Below are 27,893 nucleotides of genomic sequence, written 5' to 3'. Positions count from 1 at the left end.
ACCAATTGAAAACAGAAGTTTTCCCGGCTAACCCAATAGCGTTGAGAGAATTCCTTACAGAGGCGGTCTTTCTGAGAAACGGTGCGTATCGGGTTAGGTTGTTAGAAAGTTAATGGCTGGGGGAAAGAGATCCTCCTCAACCCTCGCTTCGGGAGAGTTTCTGGATTCCCTGAAGTAAAATCAAACAAATATCTTCAAAGATAGCACCTGGACGGACTTTTAAGTCAACAACTAGCTCGTTAACACACGTATCGTGAACATAAGTATGCAGGATGCAGTAGCCGGGACGGCAATGCTGACGGACGGCTTCGAGGACGAGATTGACTCGGTGACTCCTCGCTCCCCAGTGGCAGGGATGGGGGTAGGAGCGACACCAGGAGGAGTCGGACTAGGGGGCATTGGGATTGGTGTAGGTGGAAAGAAAGTACGTTTGTACGGTGAACCAGGCGGACCTGCAGCAGAAAGACTGGATTTCAAACTAGCGGCCGCGGCCGTCCTCTCATCGGGTCCAGGATCCGGCAGCGACGAAGACGAGGTTTCAGAGGTAGCAACGCTAAGCTAGTTAGCTAAGCCTAACCAGAGAACATTCCTCTTCTAGCGCGAGCTGGCTGCTAGCTAACGCATTAGCTAGCATTTGGCAACCACCCCCTCCCAGGCCGCTGAAATTACGTAAAATTAACCGGTACTGTAATGGAATATCACCTCTTGTCAGTTCAAATGCTTCTGGACAGTTCGATGTCGACAATGTTTGGTGAGACAAGGGCAGTTATTCACCCCAACCGGCTGAAATGTTTTATTTATGCAGCGCAGGCTGTGCCCACGGCCTAGTTCGGGTGGAAGCGACGACGGCCTCGTTTGGTGCTGTCGTCTCGCAACACCCATCACAAGTTCGCAGTCTTCCAACAGCTTTCCGGCCATAGCAAATGGAAGATGTCCACAAACCCACGGACCTATATGGCTAGCTAATACCTGCCATTTCACAGTTGTGGTGCAATTACGTCACTTTTTCAAATCATGTAAATTAACTCCGATCCTCCCATAGCTAACTTTTCTATTCGTTTAGATTATGTTTGTTGAAACAGAACAGCTCGAATTGTCCACATTGGGTTCTGCTTAATAAGCAGGTTTTATTTTTTTAATTCTTTATCTTTAGCGTCGGTCAGTTCTCTGACCGCCACCACTGTCAACTTGATTTGTCGTCAAATTGGAGAGCAGCTTGAATTCATGTTAAGTGTCCAACTTTCCATGTCACACACGGGGACAGGTGTGATGGCATCTCCTCATCTCAGTTAAACTGTCGACGTGTTTGTAATCAGTGGAGGTTTACAGTTTAAATAAGATTTGTTTCCTCAGCACAAATTTAATATGCTACTTCACCTTTAGGGGGATTTTGTAAAAACAAATGGGGGAAATGCAAGTCAACAAGTGCCATGTCATGTTTTATTATTCCATGCCTTGGTTAATGTGAGCAGGGTGGCTTAGGATATTCGACTTCCTGGCCAAATTATTATCATTTACCATTGATTTTAACATATTAGATCCACAAATATAAGTTGTTAGAGTGTTAGGTGGAAAAGATATGATTTGAAGAAATCTATTAAAGTTCTGTATTTTGACATGTAGATTATACCATAAAGTGTTGTTTAGAAGAAATACTGTTATCTAGTTATGTGTTGTGGGAAGTGTCAGCACCTGACCATTGGACTTAACCTGTTGAGCTGTCTCTACTATACTTTACTAACAACTGACCCAAGGATTATCAGGCTGAAACACTGCAGTCATGACAGTCAAGTAAGGATGTCAGCTGACACCGCTGTCAATGTAATCTGGCTGTTTTTGTTTGAGCATCAACCTTGTAACTGAGAAAGGAAAAAAAAAAACAGATTTCGTCTGTTATACCTAAGGCAACCATTTGAATCTGACTACAAACATATGGCCTCTTCGCCCATGTTTTTCTCTCTCAGCCAGTATGGTATAAGGCAGATAAGGAGCATTTGTTTTGGTGTTTCACTCCAGTGGTGAACTTGGTTCTCTGGGCAGTAGCTAAAATCTGAGCCCCAGGATTAAGCAGATGCCATTCTAGGCCTTTCCAGCTCTGTGGATACCAACACTCTGGGAACTGTAGTTCATTAATAGTGAAGACTGTTATCCATTGTTGATTATAAAGGCCTTTGTGGAACTACAGCTCCCATGTGCTGTTGTACCCTGTGGTCCTAGGGTATAGCTGAATTCCTCCTAATTGTTGAACGTTTACTCTCTTCCAGAACAGGTTCTCTGGGCTAGACCCTGAGAGCCTGCTGTAGTTTATTTAAGGAAACCCAGAGATATTGTTGTTACTTCTTTAACTTTCAGAACAAGCTGGGTTGAAAACTGTTTAATCACAGGTTTTTGTGATTCATCCAGCTCTTCTTATTTTAGAGTCGCACCTCCAAGGCAGTTTGTTTGTTCAGGCTATTTGCAATGTTTGTACAGTATAAGACTAATGATCACCTTGTACAGATCATAAGAATGAATAATGTTTGAATCAGTCTTCAGTATAAGGGGTCAGTATCTCCCTAAAGATGAAAACCAACAAAACAGTTATTAAAAAGTTTAGTTTGTGCACAGAAAAATAAAAGTTGGTATTACAAATAAATTACCTGAAATTTTAATTTGGCCTCTGTGCAGATGATCTAATCTCTTAGATTAGTGTAGTGGCAGTATTATGTAGAAATATTGGATGAAGTTATGAGACTAGCTGTGAGATTTAATCCACCTGTGCACAAATATGTGTCATGGAATTTCCACAACTATGAACACAAATATCCAGTTATTACCCTAAACCTGGCAAAATGTAAACAAGTCATGTTAATGGGTGTGTTTCTCTTGTTTTTTAGTCATGATTTGGTTTTGCAACTCAAACATTGATCAAAAAATTTGAAATGTTTATTAAGAAAGAAGTATGTGAGCCAGTGGATGAACATACTGTTGTATTTTCATAATAATGCAGCTACACAAAATGTATGTGTTGTTGCAGTTTATATTAGAAAATATTAGAGTTTGCATTTTTAGTCACAAATCACGGAATACAATTTTACACTTCACACACTTACACTGAATTTGGTTGTAAATAAAGTGTTTTTATTAGGTTTGTTATATGCACTCATTTATGTTTATTTTTCTGAATAAGCTATCTGAACTGCAGTACATGACAACCAAATGTGCCAAAGCGCAGGTATGAGTCTATGGCGCCTCAGTTGTGCAGCTAACTCTTAGCTGATTCTCTGTGTGTGCAGAGGTTATATTTTCCTCACCATAATGCTGCCTTACTCTGTTATCCCTGTGCACCTCTTTGCTTTCGCTCTGCTGACAGAAATCCTAAATAAACAAGAGCCACATGCCTGGTCTTTTTGTAGGTGATGTATTTGTGTTCCACATTTATTACTGGTAACATAGACAATAATGTAAGCTATACTTGTTTGTATTAAGGGCTGTATTGTCAGTATTTCTCTTGCTAATTATATTTTTCAAGCAGTGAGCCATATATTGATGACCGTTTAACTTGGCCCAGGTCTCCTGCTTTATAAATATTATCTTGCTTGTCAAATAGAGTTACATCAAATGGTTTTTAAGTTGGCTTTTAAAGCAGGCAAAGGAATAAAAATGATTCTCTGACCCTTTTCTCTCTGTCTCTCTCTCAGGTGGAATCATTCATTTTGGACCAGGAGGACCTGGATAACCCCATTATGAAGACAGCGTCAGAGTTGCTTTTGTCCAGCGCCACAGATGGAGTTGATTTGAGGACTGTTGATCCAGAGACACAGGCCCGACTTGAAGCTCTACTGGAAGCAGCAGGTATGATTGCTGTCTTAACTCTGTTTAAGACCAAACTGCTGTTAATTTGGAGTTGAAATGGTGCCTCACTAACCACACCCATTTTTATATAACCTTTTGAGATATGCTTTCAAGACGCATTACAGAACTTTTGCAGTTTTCTCAGCGGTGCACCCCCTATCAAGGGCTAATTCTGCATCTATCTTCCAAACTACCTGTACTGTGAGCTCTTTCCAGCTAGTAAAAGTCTCATCTTGACTCTTGTCTTGTCCCTTTCTCTCTTTCTTTTGCTGTCGTCTTCTTGCGTTTCTTTGCTGAATCAGCCATGTTGCGCTTTCAAAACGGCCAGTGTATTTCTGTTTTCTAGTGTATGATGCGGTGCACAAAGTGTCACAAGACAACCCGGATTAAGAGAGAGAGAAAAAAAAAAAAAGTTGTATAGTGCAGTTTCTGGATCTGCATGGGACGGATCCAGAAATGCACATAATGGATGTCACTGTGCCATCAAACGAGTCTGAAATGTGGAGTTTTAAGGTCAGAAAGTTATGTAGTGGGTCACTATAGCAGCCAGAGATGCCTCACCCCAACCACCACACACACACACACACACACACATACACACACACACACACACACACACACACACACATATACACAGTCCTTAGAAAACTAGAGGCCTTATGTTGTCAAAGGCCCATGGCTGACACTGTCATTACGAAAACCTTCTAGTTCTGTTGGTATCATATCGACAAATAGTTTGAATGTGTTTTGGATAAATTTGTTTAATTAGAACTTGTAATCTCTATTTAAGAAGGTCTGTATAGATTAATCCAGTGGGCCGGGTGTCCTGGCCTCGTTTGGGGCTGTGAACATTACCATGCAGATTAACGCTGGAACATGCTTGAGCCTCCACAGCATGCTCAGAGCTTGTGTTGAACGGCTAATGGCTAATCTCATTCTAGTCCCCTTTCTCCCAGGTTAGTCCTACTAGACAAGGGGGTAACTTACATAATCTGTTTTCTTAAAATCTGTTACATTGTTTACAATATGAATTGAATTTAAGGTTATTAAGAGTCATTGATTTGTTAGGTCTGCTAAACATTTTTCATATATCAGCAGACTGAAGTGTTTTGAAGGTAATGATTTTGGCAAGAGCATTTGGAGAGCCTCTTTTCATGCTCATCATGAGCAAAGTGGCCAAATACTAGGCTTGTCAAGGCCATCGCCAGGGAAGATGCCGTTGTCATCTGTTGTCTGCAGACTTCAGACAGTTGATTACTATGAAAGATTCACAGCTAAGTGTATTGGTGGGATGGTTTTTCTTTTTTCAAATATATTTTAGAGCCATAAAATTGTGAAACCGAAAAGAGTAAATGTTTGCACACTGATGATTGAATGTGGGTGCAAATACCTGAAATGAAGGCTGAGTTATGGAACTAAACCTTTATAGCTACAGTCATGTCATTGTTTAATTTCCAATCTTCTTTTCTTAATTACACAACCAAACTAACAAAAAAAGGAATTGTTATGCTGCTTTATTATGAACGTTTAACATGAGTATTTTCATCATTTAGAGAATTGAGTTAGGTTTTAGAAGTCTTGAGACACAAATGTTAACACACCTGCAGAATACAGAAAACCATTTAAGGTGTAGTTTGTAGCAGCCATTGTAAAAAAAACGGATGTTTTTGTTTATAAAGACTTTAGCTGCCTTCATCTTGATCTTTACATAGATTGTTTTAATGTTAATTCAAGGTATTTTAAAATGGTTTAGAAGACACCAACAGGCATTACTACAGCATAAAAAGGATTTAACAACCAGCCTGTGTGATGATCTGCTGGATAAGCCACAAGATCTGGCCTTGCTGCAGTTGTGAAATAGGCCTTCTGTCTTCTGTGTTGCCTGTTGCTGGTGGACAACAGAGGGGCATCATTCAGTGTGTGAGTTGAAGTGTGGCTGAGAACAGTGGTCAGTGCTAAGTCTAATACAAACCATTGTCAACTGACTCATCTGCTGGCAATTATGCATTCCAATGGTCATCCATCAAGAACTGTCATCAGGCTTACTCATAATTAATTCACTACACGTTCTTAATGATAATTGACAAGAGAATGGAATCATGACCTGGGTTTTCATTGCCACTCTTGGTTTGTTTTAGGTTGTTTTTGCCTGTCTCAGAAACAACTTTGCAAATGATGGTTGACTTGGCAAAGATTAAAATACCTTGACTTATTATCCTATCAGGAGATACAAAGAGCTCACACAAGGGTGGGTGCTGGATGCCAACCTCAGCAGGTATCAAATAAACAAAAGCCTGTACATTTTACAAAGTGTTCAGCTTTTTCTTTGCAGTTAAAAGACGTAGTTATTAATAATTAATGTTAAAACTGCTGAGCAAAAACTGGACATTTTCAAGGCAAACTGTCATACTTGAGATTGTGTTGTACTTTAGGATTATTATATTTACATAGGTGGACAAATAAAAATAAGCATCTGATCAGTATGGGTCATTAGGCTAAACATCTTTACATTTAGTTTCTTCTATAAACGATAGATTAAATAAAATTCCTGTGTATTTAATTTAGATTCCTCTTTGGATTTATCAAACACTTTAAAAAATGATTAAGAATGCCATGCCCCACAGACTTAATTACAACACATGTAAGCTGCAAGACAGGTCACATGTGCATAATTAATAAAGGCTACTGTTACAACTTGCTGTACTAATGTGACCCAGGCTATTATCTTTCCTTTGTATTAGTTAATATAGATGTCCTCTGATAAAGGAAATTTCCAAAGTGGTGTTAATGGAAATGTAAAAATAAATAATGATAGACAACACTAGAAACCAACACTGAAAATATAATGATCCATGTCCTTTTACAATGTCTAACATTTTCAAAGAGTTAGGTTTTGGCTTGCTCTTTACTTACGCTTCTACGTGGGATGGGGTGTTAGTGAAGGGTTCCAGTACAACAAATGTTGAGTGCAGTGCTAAAACTGATTAAAAAATATCACAGCAATCATTTTAAAACTGTCATTCTTGTCTGTGCTATTCAGGTGTCTTATAAAGTGGACACTGATTTTGTAAACCACTACATTAGTGTTTTTGTACATAGCTGTGTTCTTTAAAATTTAGCTGTATCAAGGCAAGTTTAATTACAGTAATATTCTTCACACTGACTCTGAGGATGCCAAATTTGTCTAATAAGTTCATGCACACCTGCTGACTGAAGCTGTAGATGAACTCTTGAAATTAAATTGAATTATTTTTAAACGGTGAAAAAGCAGTGACTACGTATTCAGATCATTGTTTAGGACAAGTTTGATTTGAAATAAAATCTACAGCATAAATAAATGATTAAAAAACAAAGGGGTCAGAGTGCAAGTGTATATTTCTGGAAAAGAAACTGGTGTGTTTGCAAGTGTGGTTGAAACCGGTATCTGGTTGAACTGTTTTCCAGTAGACATGCTCCCCAGCTCCAGCGCCTTCAGTCACAACTCCCCATCACAGTGATACTGGTGCCCTCTTTTGCAATTTATTTAATATATCTTATAGGAGGTCTCATAAATTTATATGTAATGTTGACCTGTGAAAATGGTGAACATATGTGGTGCAATGCCGAATTGTTAGGATTCTCAGTTAACTTTTTACAACACAAAAATTACATTTAAGATATTGAAGAATTGTTTTATTTGTTTTTAACAGAGTTCATATATACAAGATAAACTTTGAAAAGTTGTTTAAAAGTGATACTGAGAGATGTTGGAATACTATGGAAAATACTTGCATTAAAATTGGTTCATAATACAAAAAGTTATTTTCTAAAATACATCCAGGATGTTTTACATCATGCAAAGTTAGAACCAACGATCACTTGATAATGGGCACAGGTATTGTAGTTTACAGCTAATTATCCACTTCTTTTGTCTCTGGAGTGGAATCCATTTTAAAGAAAGTTTACTGTGTGGCAAACTATGCTAAATTTATATTCTAAAGAAAATCCTGCTACTTTGAAATGTGGAGAGGGCAGTGTTGTTGGATGTTGTATTTATACCACTATATGTGATATTATTGGAGAAACAAATATATTTACTATAAAGCAATTTCCTCTAAATATAAGGTATCATGAACTGGGGTGAGGCGCACCTTAGAGAGACTAGACTTACCTAATAAAAAATTCAATATAAGCATTGATATTAACATGTGAATTCTACAAAAATGTCAGTAAACTGTTATGTTAAGCATCCAGTTAATATAAGAACATCCTTGCATTGACTTTCTTTAGGTAATCATATGATGATTTGGCTGCTACAGTGTTCAAATAATCTTTCAACCCGCATTCGCTCAGGAGACACATCACATTGTCATTCTACTGCATGTTATACTGGACTTACTGGGTGTCACGATTGAGAACAATAGCATTGTCAAAACTAGTTTTCCACTGTTTTACATATCCCGTTGTGACAGGGATATATAGTCAAATTGATTTCCAGTGCTTTGACATACTGCTTACACACACATTTAGTATATGTGTACCATCTTGGTGATCTGAGTGTTTATTTCTTTGTATTAGTGGTACTGCAGAAACTGATACATGTTTATATGTCTATTTTAAAGGTTAAATATTTTACTATTGAGCATTAAAGTTCGGTCATCAATATTTTAAACATTAATATGGCATTAAATATTTGGCTGGGGAAGATTTAGCTGCATAATGACAAAAAGTCAACCACCCTCTGTGTATATTATACATTGCATTTAGCAGGTATGTCGTTTGCATGCTGCAATTCAAGTCTGCCTGTTTATTGTTGTGACAGCAGGGACATCCTCTTGTACAGTCTGGAAAAGGCAAACTTTTAGATTTCCCTCTTGAATAAACCACACTTTTCAGCTCTTTGATAGGCAGACCTGCAACTTGTTGAAAAGCTGTTAGTTTTTTTATATTAAAAGCTTTGTTTGTTATTTTGGCTACTGCTCTCATGTAACACTAACAAGTTTTTTATTGGACTGTTAAGACTGTGAGTAGAGAGAAGTTAGTCTATGACTTTGCCAGTCCAAGGTTTACAATAAGTGCTACTTTTTCTTTTAGTTTTTTGTAGGTCAAATTCCAATATTTGCTTTTCAGGGACTACTCTTAAGGCCTCATTGCACAGACGGCATACAGTAGACTTTTTTAAATTGACGGACGAAGGACCTGGCATATTTACTGTCCTAGTAAACAAAATTTAAAACAATGGAAATGTAGCAGAGCAACAAAGTAGTGCAATTTAAAAAAAAAACAAAAAAACTGAAGAGACAGTAGTTCATATGAAGACTAAACAAGTGACAGTAAAAGAGCAAGAAGAAAGAGAAGACAATAACGTCAAGCAAAGCAAGATGTCGGTTCTAAGACAGATGAATGTAAATCTGATTAACTGTTCAGAATTTTTAAGAACTGTGACTTTTACCAGTAAATTATATTTTATAAGTACGTCTTTCAAGGTTAGCTGGGCTTTTAGACCAATTCCGGTACAGTTTATTCATCAGTGTAAAATGTGACTAAACTGACTATGAAATCATATCCAAGGCTCACAGCTGCAATATTATTCAGTGCTACAGCTGGGACTTACCACCTTGGTTTTATTACTAGTTGTGAAGTTGATTGCTTGAAAGTTCTGTTTGTGCAAATGACCGTTTGTCCAATGCACCTGTCTAACCTTTTTTTTTTTTTTTTAATTATTATTATTATTATTTTTTTATCATAGTGCAACTAGATTGAGGAACATGTTGTTTGTGTCAACATGGCAGGTAGTTTTGGGTGGAGCAGAGCAGGAACAGCTGCCTATGGACTTTGTATTGTGCATAAACATAAGCCAGGGAGTCAATAATACTTTGTCGTCATTTTGAAAAATAACTAATTTCCATTAAAAACTTATGAGCGGCAGAAAAATTGTCAGTAAATTCTGATATTCCCATGTTTCTCTCCACTGGGCAGGAACTCATTGTTCTGACATTACATGCTGTAATGTCCTTTTTTTGTCTCATTTTAAATACTGGTGGATGTTTTAAACAACAACTTGGATAAAATGTTAACTGTGATTACATTTAGCCTTTGTTGGGCTTTGGGTGTACACACATCAGTGGGTAGCCACTAACTACTTGAGGCAAAACAAAAATATGTTCAGTACACGTTCATTGCCTTGACTTCCATGAGCGCTATGTTCATTAAGCTTTACTTATATACATGCAAGTCATTTTTATGAGTAATTTTTAGGCTTAGTTGTTCATTTTCAGAAATGTTGGGAATAATAAATCCCCCTATGCTGATTTCTGTTTCATCTGAGGTATTTTTTGACGTGAATTTCCAATCTTTGTTCATTAAAGTTCTTGCTTTATTGTTGATACAGTAATACTAATAATTATCAACTCAGTCAACCTATTCCCCTGTGCCTTGGGGAGAGTTGTGAAATCTTGGTTGGTGAGACATGCTAAGTTTAGCCCGAGTCACAGTCTAAGCGGTAAAAACACAGGACCTCAAGGACCGAAGGCTCACATTTGTCTGGCTAATGGTTATGTTGAGCTGAGGCAGAAAAGTTCAAAGCCAAAAACCTTTTTTTTTTTTCCAATCTTTGGCCTCTCTTCATTCATTTTCACACACCTGTAAATGTACACTACCCTTTTTGCACACATAAGCCCAAATGGCTTGTTCATTTAAAAATCGTCCTTATTCATACTAGAGCAATCTTTCAAAATAGGTAATGAGAAAAACATTTCTTTGTCTTCCTGCATGCTCTTGTCTCTCATGCTTTTTCTTTGCTTATTCTTCTCTTTGATAGCAAACACAACCACAGACAGATTTTCTTCATAATTGTTTTTCACTTTTGACCCGTTTTCTTTTCCTCCAACATTCTGTTTCTTGGTCACCAGTAATTCATAGAAAATATGACGTTTTTCTTTTCGTGTTGTAACAGCCTGAACCTATTTTGACTAGTGTGTATAACTTAGTACCTCCTTCACTACATTCTTTATAGCTCTAGACACACCAGAGCTCATATAAACAATAGTTTTTTTGCTCAGTGTTTGTAGTTTTACTACCTCTGAAAAAAATCTCTCAATCTTAGAATGTGCATTAAAAGTAGTGACAGGATGTATTAAGCCATATTAACAAATGCTTGTGTGTGTGTGTGTGTTTTTTCTGGTCCTCTCCTCCCCCCTTCTGTGTATGCTGCTACTAACCCTGGATTGGATTGGCTGGACTGGACTTGCTTCTTCATCTGGTCTGGTGTGGTTATGCCCCCTTTGGTTTGCCTTGCCCTATGCACCTCTGCCTTCTTGGTGTTCGGCAGGCATCGGTAAACTGTCCACTGCCGATGGTAAAGCTTTTGCAGACCCCGAGGTGCTACGCCGACTGACGTCATCAGTGAGCTGTGCCCTGGACGAGGCAGCAGCTGCCCTGACCCGCATGAGAGCTGAAAACACACTCAATGCCGGCCAAGCTGACAAGTATGTATCCCATACTTTATTTAACAATCCCCCACCTTTCAAATCTCAGCTCCATATGCAGTGTGTTTTGTGTGTGCTTGCATATGTGAGGCGTATGTGTTGTTCACCTGTCACAGTGGCAGTAATTGTAGCAGTTTGGTTATTTTCAGCCGTAGTTTAGCAGAAGCGTGTTCAGATGGGGATGTCAACGCTGTACGCAAATTGCTGGATGAGGGACGGAGCGTCAATGAACACACAGAAGAAGGGGAGAGCCTGCTGTGCCTCGCCTGCTCAGCTGGCTACTATGAACTTGCACAGGTGCAGAGATGATGAGTAGAATATGATTTGGCTTATTTTTTTCTTCAAAACATAAAACACAATGCCATAATAGAATCACTGTCTGATTTAATTTCACCATTAAAAATAGTTTTTCCTGTGAATTTCTTAACCACATTTTTCATTATTTTTCATCCTTAGGTGTTATTAGCGATGCATGCCAACGTGGAGGACCGGGGCATTAAGGGGGACATAACGCCACTTATGGCTGCTGCCAGCGGAGGTTATGTTGACATTGTCAAACTCCTTCTGGTCCACGGGGCAGATGTTAATGCACAGTCCTCTACAGGTAAACCTTTATTTCTTATTGTAATAGTTAATTTTGCTTCCCATTTGTGTGTTAGATTAAACATGCTCCTATCTTCCAGGTAACACAGCTTTAACATACGCATGTGCTGGGGGCTTCGTGGATGTGGTGAAGGTGCTGCTAAAAGAGGGTGCAAACATTGAGGATCACAATGAGAACGGACACACACCCCTCATGGAGGCAGCCAGTGCTGGCCACGTTGAGGTGGCCAGGGTGCTCTTAGAGTACGGTGCTGGCATCAACACACACTCCAATGAGTTCAAGGAGAGCGCCCTCACATTAGCCTGCTACAAAGGTCAGTGTCTAAAATGATGTCTGCGTACAGAATAAATTTATTTACCACATTTGTGGGCCATGTAACATTCTCTGTACAGTTTTTCCTAAACTTTTTATCACTTTAAAATACATTTTTGTTTCTGTGTTTTCTGTAGGTCACCTGGATATGGTGCGCTTTCTGTTGGAGGCCGGGGCAGACCAGGAACATAAAACAGATGAGATGCACACAGCGCTGATGGAGGCTTGCATGGTAAGCATCTGATCCAAGCTTCTTTTTTCTTTTTTTTTCTTCTTTTTTTAAACTTAATGTCATATTTACCATTTTCTTTAAAAATAAGTAATGCTTTAGTAAAATTTAAACAATTTCTGTTTTAATGATCACCATCATAATGATTTTTAATTCCTCCCTCAAGATTAATTAATTTTTGCACTTAGTTATATTTTAGACCAAATATAATAAAGATAATTAAACAAATACAAAATTAAGTTTATCAATTCTTCAAGGAAAATTATTTGTATAATCTAAAATATTAAATATTGATACTCTGTAATAATAAGATTTAAATCCTCATATACTAGTCATATTTTATTTTAAATTATATAATAATTTTAAGTCAGACGTAAACAGACCATATTTGAGCTTAATCAGTAAGTCATACCATAGATTTGCTCAGGTGCTTATCTCTACTTCTCCGTGTGTCTCGCTGTCCCAGGACGGCCATGTGGAGGTGGCGCGGCTCCTGTTGGACAGCGGTGCGCAGGTCAACATGCCAGCTGACTCCTTTGAGTCGCCCCTTACCCTTGCAGCTTGTGGAGGACACGTGGAGCTGGCAGCCTTGCTCATAGAGAGAGGTGCTAATTTGGAGGAGGTATGTAAACATCTGAATACCAACACTAGTTTGGGAAAGGAAATGTACAAGAGATACAGAACAAAAAAATGCAGAACAGGAATACATGGTTATCTTTCTGAATCTGCAACAGTAAATATGAATTATGTAACTGTTGTTGGTTTTCTTTTCGGTGATTAACTGCTGTCACACTGCCCTTACTGCTGTCACTGTGCACTGAACCATATACCAGTTTAAAGCCTTTGTTGTACAGTTTTCCAAAATGGGAGTTCAAATTATGGCTGTTTAACATATTTGAAAAAAAAACTGCCAACCACAGTCTTACCTTTGGGATTGACTCAAGTTAGAGTAAATGAGAAAATGAAAAGTTATGATCATTTTTAAAATTGACATTTTCTGAAGACGTGGAAAATATTCTTGCTCCGGTGAGAGTGAATGAGCACCAGTCAGTTGGATTTCCACAGCACGTATTTGTCTTTCCATGAGTCATACTCACCTGTGTTTTCTTTATCACAGTCTGTAAATGCCTCTGTTTTTGTCCAGGTTAATGATGAAGGCTACACCCCCCTCATGGAGGCAGCAAGAGAAGGCCACGAAGAGATGGTAGCACTGCTGCTGGCTCAAGGTGGGGAGATTTGTTCCTACATCTGAAAAACAGACTTGATGTCAGATGGCAGTCCTCTGAATATTTTACACTTGTTTGACTTTAAATGATTGTCTGCTGTTTTTAAAGATTAAAGGTCAAGAACCTGAAAGGGAATGCAGCCATTGTGTTTTTACCCTTTTTTTTTTTTAAAGCAAACTGCCTCTTCTTACCTTTTTTTCTGTTGTCCAGGTGCTAACATCAATGCTCAGACAGAAGAGACCCAGGAGACTGCTTTGACTCTAGCATGTTGTGGCGGCTTCTTGGAAGTAGCTGACTTCCTCATAAAGGCTGGCGCTGACATTGAGTTAGGCTGCTCTACTCCTCTAATGGAAGCTGCACAGGAAGGCCATCTGGAGTTGGTGAAATATCTCTTGGCTGCAGGTGAGCAAGGAAAAAGACAAGAGGCTGCAGATCTCAGAACAAAGATATGAATGGGAGATTTATCTGCATTAAAGATGCCATACTTGTATATACGTGCTTACAATCCTGATCTCTTTTGCCATTCAGGGGCAAACGTTCATGCCACCACAGCAACAGGTGACACAGCATTGACGTATGCATGTGAGAATGGACACACTGATGTGGCAGATGTATTGCTGCAGGCTGGAGCGAACTTGGTATGTCATGTCTTCAGTATCTATGGTCAGGATTCTTAATACAAATCGTGTATTGTGTAAATGTTGAGGAACTCTACGAATGTAATTGTTTTATAGGAACATGAGTCTGAAGGAGGGCGGACGCCCCTGATGAAGGCAGCAAGGGCAGGACATCTCTGTACAGTGCAGTTTCTTATCAGCAAAGGTGTGTTTTGAGTAGCTGCTCAGTTTAACTAATACATAAGCCCTTATTTGGAGATTTGTTTTAACCTTACTTACTAAAAGTGAATTTGTTATCTTTGTGTATGAAGATGTAAATTATTATTAAGATAAAAAAAAAGAAAGGGAAAAACAGGGCAAATATACTGCAATTTTTACAGTATATTTGCCCTGTTTAACCAATAAAGGTTTAGCCTATATTAGATTGCATGTAAAAAGTTTTTTTTTCTTACTAATTTCGTAAACAGCATGTCCATTTTGTTAATCTGTTTCATTTACTTGTTTAGGTGCTAATGTGAACAGAGCTACTGCCAATAACGATCACACAGTGGTGTCCCTAGCCTGTGCTGGAGGGCATCTGGCTGTGGTGGAGTTGCTGTTGGCACATGGGGCAGATCCTACGCACAGACTCAAAGTAATTACCTCAGTCTTGATACACCCTTTGCATTTTTTTTTTCCCAAATGTAGTTACTTAACTTTTGTTTAAAAGTAATACATGATGAAAACGAGTTTTCTCTCTTTGTAGGATGGTTCAACCATGTTGATAGAAGCTGCTAAGGGTGGCCACACTAATGTGGTGTCCTATCTGTTGGATTACCCCAACAACATTCTATCTGTCCCAGCCCCTGACCTTTCCCAGCTCACACCCCCATCGCAAGATGCCTCTCAGGTATATACTTCAAAATGTCTTTTTTTTTTTTTATTATGATAAAAAATGATCTCTTCTCAAGACATATCCGTTGTCAGTTACTTAACCCTAATGTATCCTCTGTCATGAAAGGTTCCTCGTGTCCCATTCCAAGCTCTCGCCATGGTAGTGCCCCCTCAGGAGCCTGACAGGGCCCCTTCAAACATCGTTACACCCCCACCCGTCTCCAGTAAAGGTAAATTTTGCTACAAGCTCTAATTCCCAGTTGATATGGCCACAAAATAAAGATTCATTATATCATTAACCAACTGAAACTTTAATTTTTTTCTCTCTTTTAATGAAGGCGTGTCTAAACAAAGACAGGCAGCCCTTCAAACCGGCGTACCTAGCTCAGTAGGCCGGGGACCTGATGCAGAGCCTCTACCACCCTTCCACTTGTGCCAGCCTCTAGAATGCATTGTGGAGGAAACAGAGGGAAAATTGAATGAGCTGGGCCAGAGAATTAGCGCTATTGAGAAGGCTCAGCTGCAGTCGCTAGAGCTCATTCAGGGGGAGCCGCTCACCAAAGACAAGATTGAGGAGCTGAAGAAGAGCCGGGAGGAGCAGGTATATTCCATCGTCCACTTACAGCCTGCACTCATTTTGGGGCTTAAATAAGATGGACAGTACTTTACATGCGTTTTGCAAATAAAACATCAGAGGAATCAGAGGTTAGTCAAACAAGGATATGACTGTTGTTTGTTTAGGTACAGAAGAAGAAGAAAATCTTAAAGGAGCTGCAGAAGGTGGAGCGCCAGCTGCAGCTGAAAACACAGCAACAGTTCACCAAAGAATACATGGAGGCAAAGGGCTTAAAGGAAGAGCAGGAGGCAGGACAGAGCCAAGGTCCAGGCCCGGGGCCTGGGAGTACGACGACAACTCCAGGGCTCCTCCCCATCACATCTAGTGGTCACGTACACACTGGCTCTGACACTGATGAAGAGGCCAACAAAGATGGTGAACAAGATGAGCAGCCGGGAGAGGAAGGGGAGGAGGTATTGTTTGTCTTCATTAGCCTTTTAATAGTAATTTTACACTTGTGAGAGATTGGCGCTAATGTCTGTGTATTTTCAGGATGAGGATGATGACGACGAAGAGGACGGTTCAGAAGAAGAAGCCGACGGGGAGGAGGATGATTATACCAAACTTCCTCAGGTGGGCATGATCCTCTCCAGGGATGGGCCACAGCTGCCACAGCAGCCTCCTCTTCCTCCTTCGCCACAGAGCCAACCTCAGCCTCCTCCTCCACCTCTTCAGGCCGCCTTCTTCCCCATCCAACCTCTGCCGGACTACAACCCTGCAGACTACCCAGGAAGTACCAGCCCAGAGCTGCAGAGGGTATTGGTGGGGCAGCAGATGCTGGGCCAGTCGCAACAGGGTCAGGCTCAACAGCTAGCTGGGTTAGGCCCAGGAATGATACCTCAGCAGGCTCCAGATGGGCTCATGGTAGCTACACCTGCACAGACGCTCACAGAGACACTGGATGACATCATGGCGGGTAAGTTCAAATCTGTTGGGAGATACCTTTATTTTATGTGACTTTAAGACTGCCGCAACCCTATGTTTGAATAAATTAATTCTTTTCTCTCTGTTGCAGCTGTGAGCAACCGTGTGCCCCTGATGAACACTACAACATCACCCACACCACTGTCCCAGCCACCTGCACAGACGCCCACAAGCATTGCCTCGCCCCCTTCAGTCCTGCCCCTCTACCCTTCCGTTGACATAGATGCACATGTAAGACGAAAAGCTGGCTTAACATGACACATCTGTAAAGTAAATGTAAGTGAATGTGAATGTATGTACAAAGTAATTTACTCTTTCATCTTTTCCCCACAGACAGAGAGTAATCATGACACAGCACTAACGCTGGCATGTGCAGGAGGACACGAGGAGCTTGTGTCTGTCCTGATTGCACGGGGAGCCAACATTGAGCACAGGGATAAAAAAGGTATAGAAAAAAGGAGAATAAGATGGACATAAAAAATGGGCTAATGATGGCATTCATTTTGTTCAAAAATTTTAACTCTGAATTTCCCCTATGGGGATGAATAAAGCATTTATTTATCTATCTGTTATGGACTGCTAGGAGATTTGAGTTGTATTTAAATTAAATGAATGAAAATGAAAAAGAAAGAAATGCTTTATTTATCCCAGAAGGAATTTTTTAATTTTTTTATATATAGTGGATATATGGATATACTAATAATATAAAGTAACATCTGTCTTCCCTGTCTTCTTCACAGGTTTTACTCCTTTGATCCTGGCTGCCACTGCTGGACATGTAGGAGTGGTTGAGGTGCTTCTTGACAAAGGGGGTGACATTGAGGCTCAGTCAGAGAGAACCAAAGACACGCCCCTCTCCCTGGCCTGCTCTGGGGGACGCCAAGAGGTCAGCATAACATCCTTCAATAAAATATCACAATAATGAGATTGCATTTCCATGTTTCCTGGCCTCAGTAATGTTCTGTAACTTCTGAAAACAGGTTGTGGAGTTGCTGCTGCTGAGGGGAGCCAATAAGGAACATCGCAATGTTTCAGACTACACCCCTCTTAGTCTAGCTGCATCTGGAGGATATGTCAACATCATCAAGATACTCCTAAATGCTGGAGCTGAGATCAACTCCAGGTTAGTGACAAGAATCTCAGTAAACACTGACCATGTCCTCTCATATTTGGTTCAGTTTAAATAATAAAATAACACAATTTAAAAACCTGCTTCAATGCAGGCAAAATATATTTTTTAAAACAATCCTGTAAAATTTAATCAGGAAATAAAAACTGACCTTGATGAGTTGATTTCTAAACACTGGATATTCTTGAACTTGTGCCAAAGGTTTTTTAGTGCAGCAAGAAACAATGATGAGATCATGCCTGCATAGATACTTGGAAACTAGTTGGAACAAAGCTGTACAGACTTTACACCTAAGTATCACCTGACCACCACTAGAATTAGGTGCATAGTAGAAGCTCAACATGACAGGACAGGCAATGACACGGTTATCTCCAGAGAAAACTAGGTATACTTTAATTTAAAAAAAAAAAAAAAAAAACAGCAAAACGTGCTTTCGGCTTCAGCATAATTGGATTGTATAAAAGTAGCCCCATGCTCATCCTGTAGTCATCCTCCTGGGAGGACTTTATTTCTCTTTGTGAGAATTTTCTTTATTCCATGACATTGGAACCCTGATTTTTCTAGTCCAGTTTTTTATTTTCTTCTTTCCTGTAATGTGGAAAACTTGCTTTTTCACTTCAATGATAATTGCAAGGAAACATTTTTTTATTCTTATTATTTTAGTGCAGAAGTCAAGAATAATTTTCTGGTTGTGACTTGGATTTTTATTTTTTTTTTTTTGTTTGTTTTGTTACCCAACAGCATTTCTGTAAAGAATCCCCATGCATCTCATGGACTCCCTGTTAGCAGCATAGTTCTACACATACATGCGGTCCTATATATGCTACCTTGGGTCAGCTGCACCAGAGCTTTCCAAACTTAGGCATGTAATCTGTCAGTATATTGTAGAGGTGTGAACTCCTGATTCTTCCACAGTCTCTCCTCCATTATGCTCCTCTGCAAAGTCAACTTAATTAAAAACAGTTTGGGCTCCATGCAGTTTTCCACAGAAAGACCCAGTGGACCCTTGTGGACTAATGATGATGACATAATTTACACCACACAAGGATTGCAACAAGTGGGTGCAGAAACCATGAATGGCTTTTATGGCTGTAACTTCAAAACCAAGACTTATGGAAAGCAAAACATGCATTTTAAGACTTGTAATAAAATATTTACTGAAACCAAGACAAATGATCAGTGATTTAATAAAAATTGCCACCCTCTTTATTTAGCCCTGAGGAATACACCTATTCTATTCATCTAATGCTTCTGGATGCAGAACAGTTTGTTGCATTTTGGTCTCTAAAAAATGTATTTACTTCAACAGGACTGGCAGTAAGCTGGGAATCTCTCCTCTGATGCTGGCAGCTATGAATGGCCACGTGCCGGCGGTGAAGTTGTTGTTGGATATGGGCTCTGACATCAACGCACAGATTGAGACCAACAGAAACACAGCTCTGACCCTAGCCTGCTTTCAGGGGCGGGCTGAGGTTGTCAGTCTGCTACTAGATCGCAAGGCCAATGTCGAGCACCGTGCTAAGGTGAATTGTCTTTTATATCAATATATGTTAAGGCAGGTTGCTTTCCACTTGACTTTATTTGAAATTAATATTTCTTACCTTTTTAAACAAATACAGTCAGTATTCTGGTCCTTTTGTTGATTTATCCACTGACCATTTTGCTAACCAATTCCTCGTTCAACCAGACTGGTCTCACTCCTCTGATGGAAGCAGCCTCAGGAGGTTATGCAGAAGTGGGTCGAGTCCTGTTGGACAAAGGTGCTGATGTCAACGCTCCCCCTGTTCCTTCATCCCGAGACACTGCCCTGACCATTGCTGCCGATAAGGGGCACTACAAGTTCTGTGAGCTGCTTATTAACAGGTGACGCCTTTTAGGTTTCCATGTGAAGAATCTTATGTTGGTGTTCTTTTAAACTGTTGGTTCGGTGATGAAGATTGTGTTGCTTGTTTAATTAGAACTACTGGTTGTTTGGATTATTGTGCTTTTTAATTCTAAGCAGCTTTTAGCAATTTAGCGATTTTTGTTTTAACCAGACATTTTCCAGAGTTTCAGCCCAATTCCCAATGACTTTAACTTGGTGTCTTTTTTGTGATTATAACAATGATTCTTTCTGTCTTTTTAGGGGTGCTCATATTGATGTACGTAACAAGAAAGGGAACACTCCCCTCTGGTTGGCAGCAAATGGCGGTCACTTTGACGTGGTTCAGCTCCTGGTGCATGCCAGTGCTGATGTAGATGCAGCAGACAACCGCAAAATTACCCCACTTATGGCTGCTTTTCGCAAGGTGTGCATTTCAATAAACCTGTGAGCGTGTGTCATGCTGTACTTTAACAAACTTATGTTGCTAACAAATGAACTTGCATTTTAGGGCCATGTGAAGGTGGTACAGTATCTTGTGAAGGAGGTCAACCAGTTCCCATCAGATATTGAGTGCATGAGATATATTGCCACCATCGCTGACAAGGTAAATATTGATTTCCTCTTCAGGCATTATTACTGCAGCTTTTGACTAAACAGATGTGATCAAGATGTAAGCAGAGCTATAACTCCAGGTGTTCCTTGCAGGAGCTGTTGAAGAAGTGTCACCAATGTATGGAGACCATTGTCAAAGCAAAAGACCAGCAGGCAGCTGAAGCCAACAAGAATGCTAGCATTCTCCTTAAGGAGCTAGACTTGGAGAAGGTAATGTTATTGCTGTGTTTTGGGTAGGGATGTTCCGATGCCATCTTTTTTGTCTGTACGATACCGATTCTGATAGCTGGGGATTAGGTATCTGCCGATACCGAGTACAAATATTATAATTTATAAAATTTAAATTTATAATTTAAATAAATTATATTTATATTGTTCATAGGCCTGGTACATTTATTTATATATATATATATATATATATATATATATATATATATATATATATATATATATATAAAAATTAAAAAACATTTGTTTTATTACTACATGAAAACAATGATTGCCACAGAACTTTTTAAATTATTGCATAGATAAACTCAGAGTTTCTATTTTAAAAAAAAAAAAAAACCTTGAAATTGGACTTGTACTGAACGTTTTCCTCAACGGATTAAAGCTGGTCATTCGAAATAATAAATTCTAAAACTTTGTTATTGCTGTGACTTCCTGGCTTTCTTTTGTGAATTCCTCATGTTTTTTTAAAGCATTTGGTAGCGTTTGTTGTTGCTACAGCACTATATTTATAAGGCAACAAACTCCTTGTGCTATTTCACGTGATGACAACCCAAAAACTTTATAAGGGTGCAGGATATAAAATTTGGTGGCATTTGTGCTACCTCCCTAAACTTCACCCGTGCATATTCGGCATGTCGCTGTTTTTTTTAGTGGGATTCCCTAACAAGTAATAATGCCAAATTGCTAACATAACGCTAATGCTAAATGTTAGCACAACAGTGACTCCCTTGTAGCTGCTTCTCTGCCTACCCACTCAAAACAATCATCACTCAAGATTGTGTAACTTACTGTGTCTGTGTTGGTGGGGCAGGGCAGGAAAAAAGAATTATAATTCTGTTTCCGTGGACTCGGATGGTGTTTAGACAAATACTCGCTGATACTGATCCCCTTACTTTTGGCAGGATCGGCGAGTATGTCAGATGCAAATATCTGTATCAGCCCAAATGTAGTTCTGGGATGTTAAATTGTTCTGAACACAATACACAGATTTCAGGAAACATCTTTGTATATAAATCTTTTTTTGTCCCAACAGTCTCGGGAGGAGAGCAAAAAGCAGGCACTGGCTGCTAAGAGGGAGAAGAGGAAGGAGAAGCGCAAGAAGAAGAAAGAGGAACAGAAGAGGAAGCTAGAGGAAGAGGAGGGGCAGAAGACCAAGGAGGAGTCCTCGGATATGCAAGAGCAGAAGGAGGATTCAGCTGAAGGTAACATTTTACTGTTACTAACAACACCTTCCTTCACCACCAGGAAGTTAGAAAACTTGAGTTTGTTTATCAGTTGATTATATTTTTTTAAAATCTATTTATTTTTTCTTCCAGAAACAGAGGTTCCTATCGAGCCGCCAAGTGCAACCACCACCACCACCATTGGTATATCTGCCACCTCCACCACTTTCACTACAGCTTTTGGTAAGAAGCGAAGTGTGGCTACTACCCCAAGCACGAATCGCAAGAACAAAAAGAACAAGACCAAGGATTCGGCGCCCAATGAACCTATCATATTACAGGATCCGCAGGTGAGCACAACCGTTTCTACACTCCGTCTGACCTAAAATATTACAGGGAATTTGATCCTGTGAAATTGTCAGTATATATATTCTCCTGATATGTGACTTTTTTTTTTTTTAAATTATTTTCTAGGTTGCATTAGCGCAGCACAAGGCTGACAAGAACAAGATCCACGGTGAGCCACGGGGTGGGGGTGGGGGAGTGACGGGTGGCAACAGCGATTCTGACCCCTTGGATAGCACCGACTGTGCCAGTGAGAGCAGCAGCAGTGGGGGAAAGAGTCAGGAGCTCAACTACCTCCCTGACCTCACTTCCTCCACCTCCGCCTCCTCCTCCTCCTCTTCTTCCTCCTCTTCCTCTTCAGTCCCCTCCTCAGGAGCAGCGTTGTCCCAGGCACTCCTGTCCGGGCCAGAGAAGAGACACTGTCCTCAGTCACAGTGTGAGGCCAAATTGGACAATAAGGTCACAGTCTCCATCTCAAAGCCAATGCAAAAGTAAGCTTTAAGTTTTATGTTTTGCTCTGTTAATCATAAATTGCAGATCAAGTCTTTACCTTATGCCATCCTGTCTGATTTGTCACAGAGCTCCAGATGCAAGCGACTCCACCGCCAACTCTTTGCCTTCTCCATTCAAGACCATGGCTCTTCCCGTCACCTCGCCCAACAGTAAACTCAGCCTCACAAGTCCAAAGAGAAATCAGAAAAGAGAAGAAGGTTGGAAAGAAGTGGTCAGAAGGTCAGTCAAAACTCATGCAAACATTTCAGAAAGATCTTACTTTGTTTTGTAAAATTTGTGCATATATGCAATGCATGGATGCAGAATCTCCTATTTGATTTGTGTGTTTGAGTGCATTATGCATCAACAAAATAGAAAGCATGACTACTGCATTACACATTTAAGCACAAACATATCGCTGTTTCTTTAAAAGATCAAAGAAGCTGTCTGTGCCAGCCTCCGTTGTGTCTCGGATCATGGGTCGAGGGGGCTGCAACATCACAGCCATCCAAGATGTGACAGGAGCTCACATTGACGTGGACAAACAGAAGGACAAGAACGGAGAGAGAATGATCACCATTAGGTAAAATTATACCCTCTGGTGGAGCGCACATGCAATTGCAACTGTAGTAGAAAATATATGAAACATTTTTTTTTATGTGGAAAACCTTTTTCTAAAAGAATTTTTAGGTTTAAAGTCAAAATGCAACTGCTAAACACATGTTAAACTTTGCACTCTGACATTCTATCATCTAATCGGCATACTTGTTATTATTTAAAAACTTAACTGCAAAAGAGAAAAAAATGGTTTACATAAAATAATTTACACTCCTACCTGTGGAAGATAGAAAGTTGTTGAATTAGTGCATTTAATAATATACAGCCTTTGAAATAATGCTTTTTTTTTTCCTGATACAAATTTTTGACGAGCACATTTTCTACTACTTGTGCTTAAGACATGTTCAGCTCACTGTAACATCAGAATCACAAAAGAAAAATTGAACAATAGTTTAAATAACTGTAAGCAATACCAACCACTAGAAAAGCTGAGATTTAATTGTCCGTTGTAATCTCAAAATTGAGGACCATCAGCTGTGGTTTGTGTAAGCTCCATCTATCAGTTTAAATATGAGGTCTAAAGCTGTTGGGTGAGAGAGTTCATATTTACTTTTATCAGAGGGAACAATTTTCTTATGATTTGATTAGACATGAACCTGCTCTGAATGAATTTTACTGTCTGATTTCAGGGGAGGCACAGAGTCTACAAGGTATGCAGTCCAGCTGATCAATGCACTAATCCAAGACCCAGCCAAAGAGCTTGAGGATCTGATTCCTCGGAATCACATCAGACCCCCTGGCTCTAAAACATCAGCTTCCTTCCCCAGTACTACAGGGGCCACCAGTGGTTCAACCACTGGCCCAAAGGCTCTAAGCTCATTGGTAACATCTACAGGTGTTTCGTTCCAGCCCTCCTCATCCACGTCTTCATTGTCCTCTCAAGCTGGGGGAAAGATCGGGAAGGGGCTGTCATCGAATGTCAGACAGCCTTTCCCAGTTTCTCTGCCCCTGGCATACGCTCACCCTCAGCTAGCTCTGCTGGCTGCTCAGACCATGCACCAAATCAGACACCCTCGTCTACCCATGGCACAGTTTGGTGGCACCTTCTCTCCAGCTGCTACCACCTGGGGTCCATTTCCTGTGCGCCCTGTGAGTCCTGGCAGTGCTAACAGCTCCCCCAAACACAACGGAGGAACCAGTAGCACTGGCGCCCAGGCTAGGCCCAACTCAACTAGTAGTGAGCACATCAGCACGGCCAGCTCAGGAACGCCAGTTACAACCACCAAGACCACGACCACCAGTGCGCCTAATACATCTGCAGCTGCAGTTTCGCCTCATACCCCTAATCCCACTCCATATAATCCTCAAACAAGCGTCCCAACGCCTTCTTCTGTCAGAAAACAGCTCTTCGCCCCTGATCCCAAACCTACGGGTGTCACACCTGTGTCTGCTGCAAATGCTTCTAGCAGCACTAATGCAGGGCGGGGTACAGGTTCTCCTGCACATCACAATTCCACTACAGCTAATGCCTCTCAGCAGCCAGTCGGACCCATTTCTCAGCCTCCTATCCAGCCGACTAAAACAGAGCCCAGTACCGTTGCCCCTGCTGGAAAAGACAAGCCGTCTCCACCGGTAGAGAACCAGCCTGTGTCTGTCAGCGAGAGTATCAACTCTGTGGGTTTCCCTTCACCTGCCATGGCTTTACCAGCTAAGGCAGAGTCTCGACAGCAGTTACCACCCCCTCCCTCATCTCTACCATCTACAGAAGCTCCTCCACCCCTTCTCAACCCACAGTCCAGTTCCCATCTTCCCTCAGTATCCCCTCCTGTTTTCTCACACAATGTTGCACATCCCAACAACACTGTTCCCCATTTCTCAGCCCCTGCACCCAGAGTCTCCCATCGTATGCAGCCAACAGGGCCTTACTATTCCCATCCAGAGCAGCAGACGCAACAACAGCAGCAGACGCAACAGCAGCAACAGCAGTCTGTGTTTGTACCCTTCAGTCCACAGCAAGAACCTCCAAAACAGACCCAAAATCAGACATCCCAGCCGACAAGTGTGCCCCCACAAGCCCAAGCCCAGGCTCCAGGCTCCATTCAGGTCTCTGCAAATCTGGGAATAATAAACGGTTCTCAGATGCAGCATGTCGCCGGTGCGGGCAAGCCTCAGCAGATACCCCCCAACTTTGGTCCTGCAGGTCTCTTCAATTTCAGCAGCATCTTTGATAACAATAACCAGGTGAGTTTAAGTACTTTTCACAGAACCATCGTGAACTTCACATTTACATTTAGACATGTTAGAGATGACAAGACCACTTCTCAGTTCATATTTTGGTTTTGAACAGTTTTGTACAATGCTTGACCTACAGGTGGGAAACAGTCAGGTATGGGGTGCATGTCATCTGCCTGCGCGATCACCCCCAGAGCAGTCATACTCAGCCCCACCAGCCTACATGAGCATGGGCCAGATGGAGAATATGATTCCTGCACCACCTCCAGACAGCTCCAAAGCCCCTGGCTACCGTTCTGCCTCTCAGAGGATAGTCAACAGCCCCATCGGTATGACTCTTTTAATTCATCTTCATTTTGTTGTTTAACTGTGTCAGTTACTTCTGAGACAAGTCTTCAGTTTTTAAGATAAAATATAAATCCAGGCATGCAAAAAGGAGCTTTGACAACAACTTAGCTGGAATACGGTTTTGCTCAACATAGACCTGTTTTTATGTTCCCACAGCTTTGACCAGCTATGCCACCAGTATCTCTGGCAGCCCTGTGTATCTGCACGGTCACACAGGGGTTGGCACACCCTCGTTCAGCCGACAGCACTTTTCCCCTCACCCATGGAGTGCATCCACATCAGGTAAGAATCAAAACTTCTTGCAATTTTTTTTTTTGGGGGGGGCGGGGTGTCATATTTAAGCCTTAGATTTTCTGGGTGTGTCTCTCTTTTCTTGATACACTGTCTTCTGTCTCCAGGTGAATCCCCCGTCCCGCCTCCTCCCACGGTCTCATCCTCTGCCCTATCCACCTCAGCTGTAGCCCCTCCTCCCCAACCAAAGCCAGGCAGCTCTTCACAGCAGGACCGGAAGGTTCCCCCTCCCATCGGGACAGAGCGGTTGGCTAGGATCAGGCAGACTGGTTCAGTCAACCCGCCTCTCCTCACAACCAGCTACACGGCATCTGTTGGACAGGGTGGCATTTGGTCATTTGGAGTTGGCAGTGCCTCCGGTAAGGGCAAATTCAAGGAATGCTAAATTAACCCATCCATTGCATAATGCCATTTCAGTCTAAGTAGTTGTGATACTCAGCTAACACTGTTCTTGTTACAGAAGCCATGTCAGGTTGGTCCCAGCCTTTGATGAGCAGCCACATGATGCACCCACAGCTGCAGGCAGAGCAGTCGGCCTTCTCTCAGCACCAGCCCATGGAGCAGGATGATACAGGCATTGCAAACCCTGCTAACAGCTACCATCAGCCCCAGCATTTGCCCAACAGTTACATGGACTTCCAAAAGGTAACTAAGCAACTGCTCTGTTGATAGTTGACCCCGTTTTTCTCTTATGTTTGTGTTTTACCACTTGCATCTTATTTTTCTTTAGGGGATGCCTATGTCAATGTACGGAGGAACCATGTTGACCCCTCATCCTCCCATGGCAGAGGGTCCAGGGGGTCCCATGTACAATGGTTTGCACGCAGGCGACCCCGCATGGAGCCCAATCATCAAAGTGGTCCCAAATAATGCAGATAACTCTGACCCACAACAGCAGGTAAAATTAAATTTAGCCAAACTTTCAGGGTTTGTGCACACTTAATTATCTGGTAAAAATCAATATTTTATTGCACTTGCTCATAAACATTCCTCCTTCATCCTTTGCCTTACAGGTGTGGCCTGGTACCTGGGCACCTCATGTGGGTAATGTGCACCTGAACCACGTCAACTAGATGGCGTCCACAACAATAAATGCAAACAGCATGACCCACAGTGCAAACATGTTATACCAACTGACGAATATGACGGATTGAGACAAAAAAAAACCTACAACATGTTAACTTTAGTACAGACGTGAAAGTGCAGAGCAGAGGTTAAAGAATTGGAAGTTCTCTTGACGCCATTCTTTGATGTGCCTATTTCAAACAAGGAAGGAGGAAATTGGGCTAGAGCTGATATCAGTATCCTGATGAGGCAAACATGCGCGATCACCTGTTCAACAGGAACCATTCTCTGCGTAGTTTAGAGATTTTTGACTTAAACCCACATACACCGTTCTTGGGCTGCAGGGGGCTCAACATGAAGTAGCTATTTAAACTTGGCCCAGAACTAGATGATGATGATTACCTAAAGAGAAAGAGAAATCAAAACCTTTTAGAGTGGTAAATACATGTATAATTGTTTACATACTAAAAAGGGTTAAAATGAGTAAATTTCATGTCGTATAGTGGCTCTACTTTATGTAGCCTGTATTAATGTGAAATATTTACCTTAATATTCAATAAAAAGATTGAAAAGTATCTGTTTTTTTATTTATTAAATGATATACTGTCTTGGAATTGTTGACTTCTTTTAGTCTGAAGAGGTGGGTTTAAAGAGATTATTTAAAATTGGGAAAAGACAGTGGTACAAATAAATATTGGGAGAGGGTTCCAGAAGAGTGGGTCTCTACAGATGAAGGCTCTTAACCACATCATGGACAAATGAGCAGATGGAGTGGAGAGCTAGAAAAAAGAAGGGGATCTTAGTGTTCAGGTGAAATCTGAATGGAGGAGTTCAGAAAGATGGGGGAGCAAAATTATGAAGA

The 27,893-nt window shown here is 40.9% G+C and overlaps 1 protein-coding gene across 7 annotated transcripts; it reads left to right on the top strand.

Annotated features, from left to right (window-relative positions):
- The first annotated feature begins 93 nt into the window (after positions 1–93).
- Positions 94–27,606, top strand: ankhd1 (ankyrin repeat and KH domain containing 1). 7 transcript variants are annotated; one of them, XM_041989524.1, is made up of 40 exons: positions 94–544; positions 3,681–3,834; positions 11,144–11,300; positions 11,435–11,597; positions 11,757–11,904; positions 11,984–12,217; positions 12,354–12,448; positions 12,906–13,067; positions 13,590–13,671; positions 13,882–14,073; positions 14,200–14,309; positions 14,406–14,493; positions 14,795–14,922; positions 15,034–15,177; positions 15,289–15,391; positions 15,500–15,762; positions 15,903–16,190; positions 16,270–16,693; positions 16,793–16,932; positions 17,035–17,146; positions 17,442–17,587; positions 17,682–17,824; positions 19,140–19,353; positions 19,518–19,693; positions 19,956–20,118; positions 20,203–20,298; positions 20,400–20,516; positions 21,571–21,739; positions 21,854–22,050; positions 22,175–22,217; positions 22,407–22,536; positions 22,625–22,777; positions 22,971–23,120; positions 23,785–25,336; positions 25,467–25,656; positions 25,832–25,957; positions 26,074–26,325; positions 26,427–26,611; positions 26,697–26,864; positions 26,980–27,606. In XM_041989524.1, the coding sequence occupies exons 1-40, from the start codon at positions 266–268 to the stop codon at positions 27,037–27,039; spliced, it is 7,896 nt and encodes a 2,631-aa protein (XP_041845458.1). In that variant the 5' UTR covers positions 94–265; the 3' UTR covers positions 27,040–27,606. The 7 variants fall into 7 exon arrangements, with proteins under 7 accessions (XP_041845458.1, XP_041845459.1, XP_041845457.1 ...); XM_041989525.1 differs by having other exon boundaries at positions 11,450–11,597; positions 12,912–13,067; positions 22,175–22,536; positions 26,430–26,611; XM_041989523.1 differs by having other exon boundaries at positions 11,450–11,597; positions 12,912–13,067; positions 22,175–22,536.
- Positions 27,607–27,893: the final 287 nt, after the last annotated feature.

The sequence above is a fragment of the Melanotaenia boesemani genome, chromosome 7 (assembly GCF_017639745.1).
Source record: "Melanotaenia boesemani isolate fMelBoe1 chromosome 7, fMelBoe1.pri, whole genome shotgun sequence".
Classification (NCBI taxonomy): domain Eukaryota; kingdom Metazoa; phylum Chordata; class Actinopteri; order Atheriniformes; family Melanotaeniidae; genus Melanotaenia; species Melanotaenia boesemani.
Note: the sequence above shows the minus strand (reverse complement) of the source record. Positions and strands in the feature narration are given on the sequence as shown.

What these genes read in the sequence shown, in the direction of transcription:
- ankhd1 (XM_041989519.1), top strand. Translation starts at nt 266, where the DNA reads ATGCAGGATGCAGTAGCCGGGACGGCAATGCTGACGGACGGCTTCGAG. An exon ending in CATCGCAAGATGCCTCTCAG is followed by an intron (nt 15,178 to 15,288) that starts GTATATACTTCA and finishes CTGTCATGAAAG; the next exon opens with GTTCCTCGTGTCCCATTCCA. An exon ending in TGGAGTTGGCAGTGCCTCCG is followed by an intron (nt 26,326 to 26,426) that starts GTAAGGGCAAAT and finishes TTCTTGTTACAG; the next exon opens with AAGCCATGTCAGGTTGGTCC.